This window comes from Anolis carolinensis, chromosome 1 (assembly GCF_035594765.1).
Source record: "Anolis carolinensis isolate JA03-04 chromosome 1, rAnoCar3.1.pri, whole genome shotgun sequence".
NCBI classification, from domain to species: Eukaryota; Metazoa; Chordata; class Lepidosauria; order Squamata; family Dactyloidae; genus Anolis; species Anolis carolinensis.
This window is the reverse complement of record NC_085841.1, coordinates 259,770,043-259,783,721: the sequence shown is the minus strand read 5'-3', so window position 1 is coordinate 259,783,721 and position 13,679 is coordinate 259,770,043. Positions and strand designations below refer to the sequence as shown.

General features: G+C 40.7%; 1 protein-coding gene and 1 long non-coding RNA gene across 4 annotated transcripts in view; one reads left to right on the top strand and one right to left on the bottom strand.

Moving 5' to 3' along the window:
• Positions 1 to 7: 7 nt before the first annotated feature.
• LOC134295342 (uncharacterized) lies at positions 8 to 8,495 on the top strand. The gene is made up of 2 exons (XR_010001887.1): positions 8 to 2,100; positions 8,028 to 8,495. It is a non-coding gene; the product is annotated as an uncharacterized LOC134295342 (long non-coding RNA).
• Positions 2,438 to 13,679, bottom strand: part of LOC134295336 (inner centromere protein-like) — a 40,839-nt gene continuing 29,597 nt past the window's right edge. For all 3 annotated transcript variants that reach the window (XM_062967469.1, XM_062967471.1, XM_062967470.1), the window contains 2 exons: positions 6,549 to 6,696; positions 2,438 to 2,728 (listed from right to left, as the gene is read on the bottom strand). In XM_062967469.1, coding sequence (XP_062823539.1) covers positions 2,523 to 2,728; positions 6,549 to 6,696 — 354 coding nt within the window. In that variant the 3' untranslated portion in view covers positions 2,438 to 2,522. The remainder of the gene's footprint in view (positions 2,729 to 6,548; positions 6,697 to 13,679) is intronic.

Genomic DNA, 13,679 nt, shown 5'->3' with positions numbered 1-13,679 from the left:
CTCAGCTGATGGTTCATAGGCAGCACCAGCCTTCCCGCTGCATGACCTCAAAAGTTGTTGATATATTTACTGTAAGAACCTGGTTCCTTTTTATTAGCATCATATGAGAAAAAGCTATCCTATGTTGGACAGGAGAGGACAGTTATTTCTATTCACTTTGTATGGCTCCCCTTGGGAAAATGCTTACCTTTTTATCCTCTAGGAGGGTGAATAGAGTAGTGGCTAAGTATTAAAGGAGAGAAGTATATATAACCAAATAGTTCTACTACAATGCCTACATATCTATTCTGATATGAGGTGCAGCAGAAGGTACTAGTCTCCCTGAATATGTCAGGATTTTGTCCTTTACCTCTGTCAGTAAAGTGGGTGAAATCTGTCTCAGGCACATTGCAGAACCTGCAATTTCGCTGGGTTATTTTCCAGAACAGTTGCATTGTAACTTTCTAGCTCCTCTAGAGGAGGGTAGCTTGGGGAGGAGCCCATTTCCTCTGTCTATGGACTACCCAGTCCTGGGTCAATGTAAGGTTTGAGTCCTTTGCTTCCTTCTTAAGGTTTATTATCAAAAGTGACCAGTAAGCAATGTATCTTGAAGTCACTGCAGCTTTGATATACATCCAGTGTATAGCTGACTTGCTTCTCACATCTTTTCCTACTCTAATTCAGGGAATGAGAGAAGAATATGGATCCAAAAATCCCAGGGCAAAACAAGCAGAGCTTCACAAAGATGTGTTTGGGAATTAGCTCTGTGTAACATTTACACACAGTTGAGTTGCTATATTTTTATTCTGAAATATTCAATTTTATTAAAAAAAAACAGCATTTTCTGCAGAATAATTCATATTTCTATGTCAAAATATTTGTTTCCATGCAGAAAATCCAATGGGAATTTTGCACTGCATAAGTCCCAAATTATGAATAGTCTTTAAGATCTGAATAGGGGAAGAAAATTATTTCTTGCTTTGTTGAAAAGAAATTTCATGAAGAATTATATCCTATTGGAATTGAATAAGCTGCCATGATCATATCGGGTCTTTTTACGTAAAAATAATAACAGCTTTTTCAGCATTGTCTCAAGATCCAATCTAAGGCCTAAGATCGAAAAACATTGTGTACCTTTAAATTGCCCGTAAACCTATGACACTCCCATGAGTTCCATAGTTTAGGTGAAAAATATTCAAGAGGTGGTTTCCTAGTTACAACTTCCTGTTGTCTCATCCCTGTTCTTAACTATGAGTAATTTGTAAGTCAGATGTTTGTAACTTGGGGACTGCCTGTATCTGTATCAAAAGGCAAACTAGAACAGTAGTTCTTCTTCAGTATCCCAAGATACACATATTATTAGGAAAACATGTTCATAAATATAATGCTGGAAAGGATGCCTAAATCAGCATGATTTAGACCTTAAAACAGAAGGCTCAAACAGATAGGCACAAGAATGAATTAGTTAAAATTGACCCATTGGTCAATTTCTGGCCAAAATCAGCCAATGAAAATTTTAACATCACAAAATAATGAAGTCAAGATTCTTCCAAAATACTTGGAAGAACTTCCTTTTTTTCTTTTTCCATATACCAGACTCTAACATATAGGGGACCTTACACCAATTTATCAGCATCTTTGTATCATTATTCTATTCTTTAAAATTCATTAACACAAGGTTTAGAAAATAGAAAACCTTTGATTCCAAAGGTCCTTTTCTAAAAGTAAAATCAAAGCGTATTGTGGTACCCTAAAAACAGTACACTTATTGTGACAAAAGCTTTCTTAAGATCAGAGCTGCAAAGAAACCTATGAAGGATATTAAGGTTTCTGGGGGGTTATCTTCAGCAGATTTTTATGCAGATTTTGCTTTTTCATTGACGTGCAATAACATGTTCTTATTTTTATCTTAGGCTCAATTCATGTGAACTAACCAAAGCATGTTGTGAAGATCTTTTTGAAGTTCTCAAAAAGAGTAAGTCTTTGTAAGAACTAGACCCAAGCAACAATGAGGATCTAAAGACAAACCTAGAAGCTGATAAACGAAGCCAGATTAGAAAACTGAAGCGGTGCAATTTTAGAATACAAACATGGCTATAGAAGAGCAATGTGGGGAAATGGGTATGTATTTTTCTCAGTTAAACTAACTACTTTGCTGTCTTTCTGTTAAAATGATAGAATTGGATATTTGCCCTAGTTTTTGATCTATCAAACTGTGCGAAGGATTACATTTGGAGATGCAACTGCTCCAAAGCTGTTCCATAAGACACCATGACTGAAGATTTGAACCTAATTTATCTCTACTAATCAGATACTCTTGTATACCATGAGGGCTGAATGAACTGAATTTGGGTCGTAATACTATTTTTAGTTACTCATCCCTGAAAATTAAACTGGACAAAAGGCTCTTGTTCTCTTCCTCTCACAAATAAAGACAAAACATCATAGAAAACCTTAAGAGTTTCAAATAGAAAAAATTTTATTAACATTATAAGGTGAAACCAGTTGTACATGTTTAAAATATCAAACAGCTCTGAAATATATCACCATCTCTTGAAATTAGATGATACAGATTTGCCGCCTGGGAATGGTGGAGAGTTCCAAACTGCAGAACTGGTGCGTTTAAAATAGCGTGGTTTGCTCTTATAGAAGATTTCTTCCAGGTTTGGACTTTTCACAACACCAAATAACCTCCTGACATTAGATGGATTGTAATATTGGTGCATGACAGCTTGGGTCAGTTGATTTCCTAGGAGAAGACAACACAATATTACTAGCATTAGGAATTATTTATCTAAGATGCATGCTGTATTGTTTCAGAGCTCTTAAAAGGAGGCGGCACAAATTTGAAAGGAAGAATTAACTCTCTTTTCCTCAACCAGTTTAGAAAAAAAGTTTGTCCTTTCTCCCTCAAGTCGGTTTGACACAGAAGGCTGCAATGACAACCAAGACTGAAGTCACAAAGAATATGCAGGTTTGATTGAAAATGTTAGAGAATCATTGCTAGAAGCAAAGGAGAATATCTGTGCAGATTGAATTTAACAGATTTGGTCTGTAGGAGAAACAGACTTAATGAATTGTACTCTTTTCATATGTCCTGGAGTCAGGTGTATGAGATGAAAACACAATGTAACAATTCTTGCAATGCATTCAGATTTGGTCATTAAGAAGTGAACACATGCATGTATAACCCCCAAAGCCGTAATGCATGAATGAGCTACTTTCTAACCCTTTAAAAATTGTTTTGAACATTTTGAAAAAGAAAAAACCACTTTACCAATAGAACAAATTTCAAACACAATATCTATATATATAAAAGAGTGATGGCATCACGGCGACTCACAAAACAACAAAAGTACAGGCCCCCCAACCTTGAAATTTGACAGCACAACCCATCATCCATGCCTCAAGGTTGATACAACAAAAAGAAAAGAAAAATAAAGTCCTAATTAGTGGGAGAGCAATAATTTTTTTTATCCAATTGCTGCCAGTTTAGAGGGCTAATCTCTGCCCACTTGGTTGCCTAGCAACCAAGGGACAGCCAGGTTTCAGTTAGGGGACAGGGAGATTTAGGCCTCACTTAGACTTCTTCCACAGATTATCAGATTTGCACTGGATTATATGGCAGTGTAGACTCAAGGCCCTTCCACACAGCTATATAACCCATTTATAATCTTATATTATCTGCTTTGCACTGGATTATCTTGACTCCACACTACCATATAATCCACGTCAGTGTGCAATTTATACAGCTGTGAAGAAGGGGCCTCATATAATCCAGTTCTAAGCAGATAATATAAGATTATCAATATACAGTAGACTCTCACTTATCCAACATAAACAGGCCGGCAGGATAAGTGAATATGTTGGATAATAAGAAGGGATTCAAGAAAAGCCGATTAAACATCAAATTAGGTAATCGTTATACAAATTAAGCACCAAAACATCATATTATACAACAAATTTGACAGAAAAAGTAGTTCCATGCGCAGTAATGCTATGTAGTAATTACAGTAGAGTCTCACTTATCCAACACTCGCTTATCCAATGTTCTGGATTATCCAACGCATTTTTGTAGTCAATGCTTTCAATATATTGTGATATTTTGGTGCTAAATTCATAAATCCAGTAATTTCTACATAGAATTACTGTGTATTGAACTACTTTTTCTGCCAAATTTGTTGTCTAACATGATGTTTTGGTGCTTAATTTGTGAAATCATAACTTAATTTGATGTTTAATAGGCTTATCCTTAATCCCTCCTTATTATCCAACATATTCACTTATCCAACGTTCTGCTGGCCCGTTTATGTTGGATAAGTGAGACTCTACTGTACTGTATTTACAAATTTACCACTAAAATATCACAATGAATTTGAAACACTGACTACAAAAACATTGATTATGAAAAGGCAGACTGCGTTGGATAATCCAGAATATTGTATAAGCTAATGTTGGATAAGTGAGATTCTACTTTAATATGAAATAATTACTGGGATAGAATAATGCAGAACAATATAATCTCTAAAACCAGGACAGTAAATAAACAGGGGAATTCCACACAGGAAACAATCAGGGCCAGCTAACACCTCCCAACAAAATATTCCCATCATCAAAGTCTGGCAAATCCTGTGTTTTCTCAGGGCCACAGACAGCAGAAGCACATAAAATATCGCAAACAACACCACTCTGAAAACAAGGGAATTCCAGACAGGAAACAATCAGGGCCAGCTAACACCTTGCAACAAAAAAATCACTCAGGGAGGAAACAGCCAAGCTTTAAAGCTGCAAGGCCATTACATCCTAATCATTTTCCCTAATTGCAGCATTCATACTTGCCTCCAACAGACAAAAAAAAAAACCAATCAGAAATATTGTATATTCACAACCTTTAGGAAATACAGTAGAGTCTCACTTATCCAACACTCACTTATCCAACGTTCTGGATTATCCAACGCATTTTTGTAGTCAATGTTTTCAATATATTGTGACATTTGGTGCTAAATTCATAAATACAGTAATTACTACATAGCATTACTGCGTATTGAACTACTTTTTCTGCCAAATTTGTTGTCTAACATGATGCTTTGGTGCTTCATTTGTAAAATCATAACCTAATTTGATGTTTAATAGGGTTATCCTTAATTCCTCATTATCCAACATATTCGCTTATCCAACATTCTGCCGGCCCAATTTATGTTGGATAAGTGAGACTCTACTGTACTGTATTTACAAATTTACCACTAAAATATCACAATGAATTTAAAACACTGACTACAAAAACATTGATTATGAAAAGGCAGACTGCGTTGGATAATCCAGAACATTGTATAAGCGAATGTTGGATAAGTGAGATTCTTCTTTAATATGAAATAATTACTGGGATAGAATAATGCAGAACAATATAATCTCTAAAACCAGGACAGTAAATAAACAGGGGAATTCCACACAGGAAACAATCAGGGCCAGCTAACACCTCCCAACAAAAAATTCACTCAGGGAGAAAACAGCCAGGCTTTAAAGCTGCAAGGCCATTACATCCTAATCATTTTTCCTAATTGCAGCATTCATACTTGCCTCCAACAAACAAAAAAAAACCAATCAGAAATATTGTATATTCACAACCTTTAGGAAATAATATCCCCTGATGGTGCAGCGTGTTAAAGCGCTGAGCTGCTGAACTTCTGGACCGAAAGGCCACAGGTTTGAATTGGGGGAGCAGAGAGAGCCCCCACTGTTAGCCCCAGCTTCTGCCAACCCAGAGGTTCAAAAACATGCAAATGTGAGTGCATCAATAGGTACTGCTCCAGTGGGAAGGTAACACTGCTCCATGCAGTCATCCCACATGACCTTGGAGGAGACTACGGACAACGCCAGTTCTTCGGCTTAGAAATGGAGATGAGCACCACCCTCCAGAATCATACATGACTGGGCTCAATGTCAGGGGAAAACGTTTACCCTTTACCTTAACTACCACCAATTCCTCAATATTTATTTCTCATACCACCAGACTTCGCCACAGCAACGCGTGGCCGGGCACAGCTAGTATAAAATAAAATGTCTAATTTTCTAACCCATGACAAATATTACATGTTTATATATTCTTATATTAGCTAAGGTTGTAGTCTTTAGAATACCTTAAACAGAGCTAGAGGTCATGGTTATGAAGTTTCTGGGAGTTATCATCGAAAAGTACCTTATCTAAATTCTCATATTAAATTTCAGTAAATCCAGATTTTCTTCTAAGTAAGCATTGTTAAGACCAGATTTGGAGACTCATACATTTAAACATTAAAAATACTCTGGATCACACCGAACACTCATTTAACCCAAACATGGTTCCAGAAAGCTGTCAAGAACAAATGCCTTACCCAAAACTGTTTCTCCAGAACTGTCCCTCAGTGATATAATATACAGGGAGCCTACTTTGATTTCATGGTAAATGTCAGTTGGTAGACACATCCTATATGAATCTGTCTATCATCAGATTGTGGTTATTGCAGCAACAATAAAAATAGGGAAATGCTCTGCCACCATGCAAATGAGTACCAGATGAATTAAAAACTTACCAGAAGCCCATGCAGGGATTGGCTTGCGTGGCCGGCTTTCATCATCTGTTGAGTCATCACTATTCAAATCCATCCCATAATCGTCAATGTTAACCTTGGGGTGCTTGTGGCTCTGTGGTGTCATCTCATATGAATTACAAGGTGAGTTCTGGACAGAAAGGTACATTTGATTACTGTATTTAAGACCAGATAATCTTAGATAAGTTGTAGCAACATGGTAGAATCTCAAGCATGCTTCTGAGAGGTTCCATCATTTTTCAAACAATAAGTTACTTATTTTCTCTTCCAGTAAAGTTAGACTGACACCACCGCTACTTTCTTTTAAAAGGCAAATAAAGTATTTTCTATTCCAACAGGCATTTCATGAGTGACTATATAAGACACACCTTACACTTTGTGCTGGATATTGCTAATTTTTGTGCTTGTATGTGTGTGTGTTGAAAGATGTATCTTTCAATGTTCCAAGCATTCAAATCTGAGAAAAGCATACCTTCTTTTAGACTTTATACACAATCTTTATAGGTAGTCTGCTAGTGGCATTCTTGTTCCATAAGCCAATGACTACATGCATCTTGCCCCATTTTAATGACATTAATGGAATTAAGTTGATGTTTTTATTTTTGATACCTTTTTTGAAATATTTTTATTAGAGTGAAATTTTCCAAATAAATAAAATATAAAAACCCAAGTGCTTAGAAAAAAAGAAGAGAAAGGGAGAAAAAAAAGAGAAAAGAAAAACAAAAAAGAAAAGAAGTTGCTGAGTGTTACAAAAAAGCAGTGGTAATAACAATAAAAAATTAAAAAAGGATATACTTATTGACTTCCATCTACTTTATGGTGTTGGGTAAAAACTTTCCATAGTCCTGGTATATTTGATATTATTCCTTCGGGCATCCCTTTTCTTTAACCATTTCACTTAAGGAACAACTATTTTTCTTCTATCCTCATTCTTTCTTGTTTCAAATTAATATTTTCATCTTTTCATTTTTAAGTAGTCTTTGAACAATGATAGTTTATGCAAGGATAGTTTATGCCAAATTGTGGAGAGACAAAGAAGTACTGGCAATGGATCAATGGATTTTGAAAATAATGGAAATCATGAATATGGATAGGCTAACATATCTGCTATCAACAAATCAGAGAAAAGCAAAAACCCTAACAGATTGGCAATTGTTATTTTTGATACCTATTGCATAGAATCATAGAATAGTAGAGTTGGAAAAGACCTCATGGGCCATCCAGTCCACCCCCTGCCAAGAAGCAGGAAATCGCATTCAAAGCACCCCCGACAGATGGCCATCCAGCCTGTTTAAAAGCCTCCAAAGGAGGAGCCTCCACCACAGTCCGGGGCAGAGAGTTCCACTGCCAAACACTTCTCAGTCAGGAAGTTCCTCCTGATGTCCAGGTGGAATCTCATTTCCTATAGTTTGAAGCCATTGTTCCGCGTCCTAATCTGCAGTCTCTCTTTTCCCCAACCAGTTTAGAAAAAAAGTTTGTCCTTTTCCCCTCAAGTCGGTTTGACACAGAAGGCTGCAATGACAACCAAGACTGAAGTCACAAAGAATATGCAGGTTTGATTGAAAATGTTAGAGAATCATTGCTAGAAGCAAAGGAGAATATCTGTGCAGATTGAATTTAACAGATTTGGTCTGTAGGAGAAACAGACTTAATGAATTGTACTCTTTTCATATGTCCTGGAGTCAGGTGTATGAGATGAAAACACAATGTAACAATTCTTGCAATGCATTCAGATTTGGTTATTTTAAAATTTATATATTGTAATTTTATATTGTATTTAATTGCTTTTTAACTGATTTTATGTACTGTTGATTGATTTTGTATAGGCATCTAATTGTGCCAGGGTTGTAAGCCACCCTGAGTCCCTTCGGGTGAAAAGGGCGGGATATAAATATTGGAAATAAAATAAATAAATAAATATCAAATGCTGACTTGTGTTACTGAGGCCAGACACAGTGTAAAGAGAAACATACATTCACACACGCAACCGTAGGAGTGGGAAACATTGGCAGATATGGGGCCAGTTCTGAGAGACACACAGGATCAACAAACACAACCAAAATGTTTGGTTTTGTTTTTGAAAACTGCAACTCAAAGATCACTATTAGTTTTTGTTTTTTTAAAAGGGAAAACCTGAAAAGGAATTCTTTCAATCAAGCAAAATCTGTGCTTTGCCTTAGAGTGCAACTGCCTCTACTCGAGGCTTTCAGGAGCATAATTCTCCCTACAGGTGTTCACATATTACATTCAATACACAGACTGCAGATCTATATTTTCTACATATAATATTCATGTTATGATTGAGCCTCATGGCTCTGTTACTGACAGACGTGGGCGTAAGACTCCTCGAGAGTCAGATACTCTCGAGGAGCGAGAGAGAAAAAGACTGCGAGACATATTTGCAGCACCATCTGACGAGGAGTCTTTCGAAGGGTTTACGGAGAGAATGGAGGAGGGGCTGGTTAGCTCAGAGGAGGATGAGATGGATTGGACTCGGGTAAGGGAGGAAGTGGGTGCCACTGGCCATGATGGGACAGAAGATGAATGGGGACCTTCAGGATTAGACCCATGGCTTAGCTGGAGGGATGGGACGGGATCCACAGCTGGAGATGCTGTTGGGCGTAGTCAGAGGTGTTCCAGCTCTGACGAGGAAAGTGATGAGGAAACGCCCGGGTTAAGGAGGACAGCTGACAGTGATGAAGATTTGTAACTGGCATAAAATGGGGCTTGAGAGCAATTGCAAATTGCGTTGGGCAAGGTAATCTGGGCAAACGCTTGGGATCCGTGTGTGTGTGTGGGACGCTTCCCTGAAGACTTGTGTGCTTTCCTGTGCTGTGACGTAAGTTGATTGGAATCCAGGGTCAGACGGCGGGAGGGATTGTGTGGGCATTTGTTTGTGCAAACCTGTGCTTACTCTTATTAGCTTGACCTTCCGTCGTCTTCTTGACGGACGCCATCTCCTGCTTTGAGAACTCGGACTGAACTGACCACGGCTTGTCTTCTCCCTTTCTTGGACTTGGAAAAACTACAAACGTCTGCTTCTGGCTTTGATCTACGGAACGGAACTGGTCTACTCAACTGCTACAATCCTTGGCTGATTTACTCGTGTTGGAGATCCTGTCTGCTGTGTGTGTGGGGGAGCGACGCAAGTTACTCTAAGCACAGTGTTGGCAGCAGAGAGGAATCTGCTGCCAATTAGTTGCATTCTTTGTATCTTTTGTTCCTTGGCTTTCGTTTCGTTTATACCCAGGCTGAAGCAAGCAGTTTGTTTTTACCCGGATTAAACTCCGGTTTAATCCGGTTTATCTTTTGAACATTTACTTTTGCCCCTTTTTTTTCCTAAAGGCAAAAACTGCCTGGCCCTTGTGTTTTACGGGCATTTTTGAGTTCTGTAATCTAATAAACTCTGTTACTTTGAATCTTGTGGCGTTCTGTCCTTGACAGATTGCCCAACGCCATAAAAAGTTTATTGCCGCAATAAACCCGTCAGGAAGACGATGGATGAGTTACGGGCCAAAGTAGACCAATTGCAAACGGCTTTTACCGTTAGCCAAACAGCTCAGGCTGTGAAAGGACATGTTTTGACTCCTGAACGCTTTGACGGAACCAGGTGCAAGTTGCCAACCTTTTTGGCACAAGTGGAGCTTTATTTTTCTCAGCTCAGTGCTCATGCTTTTCCTACAGATACTAGCAAGGTGGCCTTTATTTTGAGTTTGTTGACCGGTCCCGCAGGACAATGGGCCACTAATTTAATTTTGGGAAATGACCCAGTCAAGGACAATTTGAATAATTTCAAAAAGTTGTTAACTGATACTTTTGGGGATCCTCTCCGCACGGAGAACGCTGGGTGGGCTCTGTATCGGTTGAAACAGGGAAAGGGGACTGTTTTGGATTACTTAAATAAGTTTAACCTGTATCGCCACCAGCTGGATTGGGGGGAAAATGCATTCATGCTTTTATTTACTGCCGGGTTAAGTGATATGCTCCAGGATGAATTAGCACGCTTGGAGCCGGCTGAAAGCTGGGACGCCTTAGTAGCTAAGGTGCTGCGTTTAGACGCAAGGTTCGAGGCTCGTAAACACTCAAAAGCAATGTGTGCGCCACCCATGCATGTAACCAGGGCACCTGTGGTGATGGGGGAAGAGCCCATGGAGCTTGGGGTCTTTAAAAAGCTGTCTACAGAGGAAAAGAGCCGTAGGAGGCAGCTGGGCTTGTGTTTGTACTGTGGGAATGCTGGGCATTTTGCCAAAAATTGTAATGTGAAACCTTCCCAGCTTTCGGGAAAAGGCCAGCCCTAGTGCGACGTGAGTCCAACGCACTAGGGCTCCTCAAGCAGTCAACTGAGGGGAGGAAGCATGTTTTCGTACCCATTACATTATCTGTTGGGGGAAGGGAACTTGTTTCTACTTTGGCACTGCTGGACTCAGGGGCTACGGTCTCCTATGTAGATATTGAGTTTGCTAAGAAGCATGGCATTCCTAGAGTGCGCAAGGCATGCGACGTGTGGGTGGAAGGAGCAGATGGGAGACTGCTGGAGACTGGGGTAGTTAACCATGAAACCTCAGCAGTAACGTGGGAGGTGCAGGGAGTAACGGGAACGTTTGTGTGGGATATTACGAGCTTGCCTAGATATGATGTGATCCTGGGGATGGATTGGCTAGCTGTAGTAAACCCACAAGTAGATTGGGCAACACGTAAAGTGATCTTAAAGAGGCAGGATTGTTGCACTCTAAATGTTACTCATTCTGATATGGAGGGAGTGCCTGCTGAGTATGGGGAGTTCTCTGATGTATTTTGTAAAAGAGAAGCGGACAAATTACCACCGCACAGGCCATATGATTGCGCCATCAAGTTGGCAGAAGGTGCGAAACTGCCAGCAGGGAGGCTGTATGCCTTGACTGTACCGGAAAGGCAAGCTTTGCGGGAGTTTCTAGATGAAAATTTAGCCAAGGGGTTTATTCGCCCATCTAGTTCTCCAACTGCGGCACCGGTATTCTTTGTAGCCAAAAAGACTGGGGAACTTAGGTTGGTCTGCGATTATCGGATCCTAAACAAATACACCATTCGGGATAGGTACCCGCTGCCTTTAATCTCGGAACTGTTATCAAGGGTGCAAGGGGCTAAGGTCTTTACCAAGCTTGACCTGCGGGGGGCCTATAACTTAATCCGTATACGGGAAGGGGATGAATGGAAGACGGCATTTAACACGTGTTTCGGATGCCACGAGTTCCGAGTCATGCCTTTTGGGCTTTGTAATGCTCCTGCGGTATTCCAGAGGTTCATGAACGATGTGTTCAGGGACCTAACTGACCAATTTTTAGTGATTTATTTGGATGATATCTTGATTTTTTCTAAGGACGAGAAAGAACATCGTCAACATGTCAAGCAGGTTCTGCACCGACTGCGGGCTAATGGGCTTTTCGCCAAGGCTTCCAAGTGCGTCTTTCATGTGCCTGAAGTGGAGTTCCTAGGTCATGTAGTGTCAGGTAGGGAACTTAAAATGGACCCACATAAGGTTGACGCCGTCAACTCATGGCAGGAGCTGAAGACTAAGAAGGATGTACAAAGGTTCTTGGGTTTCGCTAATTACTACCGGGAGTTTATTCCGAATTTTGCAAAGCTCACGGTACCTTTGACGCAGCTTCTGCGCAAGAAACAGCCATTTGTGTGGGGGCGGGAAGCTCACGAGGCGTTTCTACAACTAAAGTCTAGTTTTCAATCGGACAACATACTAACCCATCCTGATGTTGACAGACCGTTCGTGGTAGAAGCGGACGCTTCTAGCTACGCGTTGGGGGCTGTATTGTCTCAGAAGGATTCCTCAGGGACCTTGCGTCCCTGTGGATTTTACTCGCGGCAACTAACACCCTTCGAGCAGAACTATACCATATGGGAGAAGGAGTTGTTGGCGATTAAGGTGGCGTTTGAGGTGTGGCGGCACTGGCTTGAAGGGGCACGGCACCAGATCGTGGTCAGATCTGATCACAAGAACTTAGAGCACTTGCAAACAGCAAAGAAGTTAAACCAGCGTCAAATCCGCTGGGCTTTGTTTTTCTCCAGGTTTAACTTCAAGGTGCAGTTCGTGGAGGGGAAGGCAAACTTGCGGGCCGATGCTTTATCCCGCAAGCCGGAATTTAAGACCAATGAGCAGGTAGTATGTCAGACCATCTTGCCTACTGCCTCTCTGTGTGTTGTAGATAATGAGCTTGGGTTACATGACCAGATCCTTGAGGCTCAGAAGGATGATGTGTGGACTCAGGAGCAACTGATGCTGCTCTCTGCAGGTAACCGTACCATACTGCCGCATCTCCAGGATCAAGACGGGGTATTGGTGCGTAGGGGACAGGTTTACGTACCAGTAGGGACCCTCAGGTTGGAGGTGATTAGAGCCCACCATGACGAACCCATGGCTGGGCACTTTGGCAGGTTCAAGACCGTACAGCTTATCACCAGGAGCTACTGGTGGCCAAAGATGCGGCAAGACATTCTGCGCTTTTGTGACAGCTGCGCCGTTTGTCAGCAGAGTAAGACGCCTGTTGGGCGCCCTAGAGGGTTGTTATCGTCTTTACCTGTTCCGGAGAGGCCATGGCAAATCATTTCCATGGATTTTATTTCAGATTTGCCTAAGTCTGGGGGTTATACTTGTATTTGGGTGGTGGTGGATTTATTTAGTAAACTGGCTCATTTTATTCCTTGTTCAACCATTCCGGCGGCCCCTACGTTGGCCTTACTATTTACAAAGCACATCTATCGTTTGCACGGAGCACCCGAGGTGATTATTTCAGATAGGGCTCCGCAATTTGTGTCACGCTTTTGGAAACACTTCCATGAGTGTTTGGGGACTAAGTTAAACGTGTCTTCAGCTTTCCATCCGCAAACGGATGGACAGTCGGAACGGGTTAATGGGCTCTTAGAGCAGTATCTGCGTTGTTTTTGTTTAGATCAACCCACGACTTGGGTAAAGTGGTTACCGGTGGCGGAATTTGCTTACAACAATGCGGTGCACACGTCTAGTCAGCATACGCCATTTGAGCTAACTTATGGTTTTCACCCACGGGGAGGTGTGGCGCCGTCGACCAATGTGGTCTCTTCGGACCCTGTGTACCGCTCTTC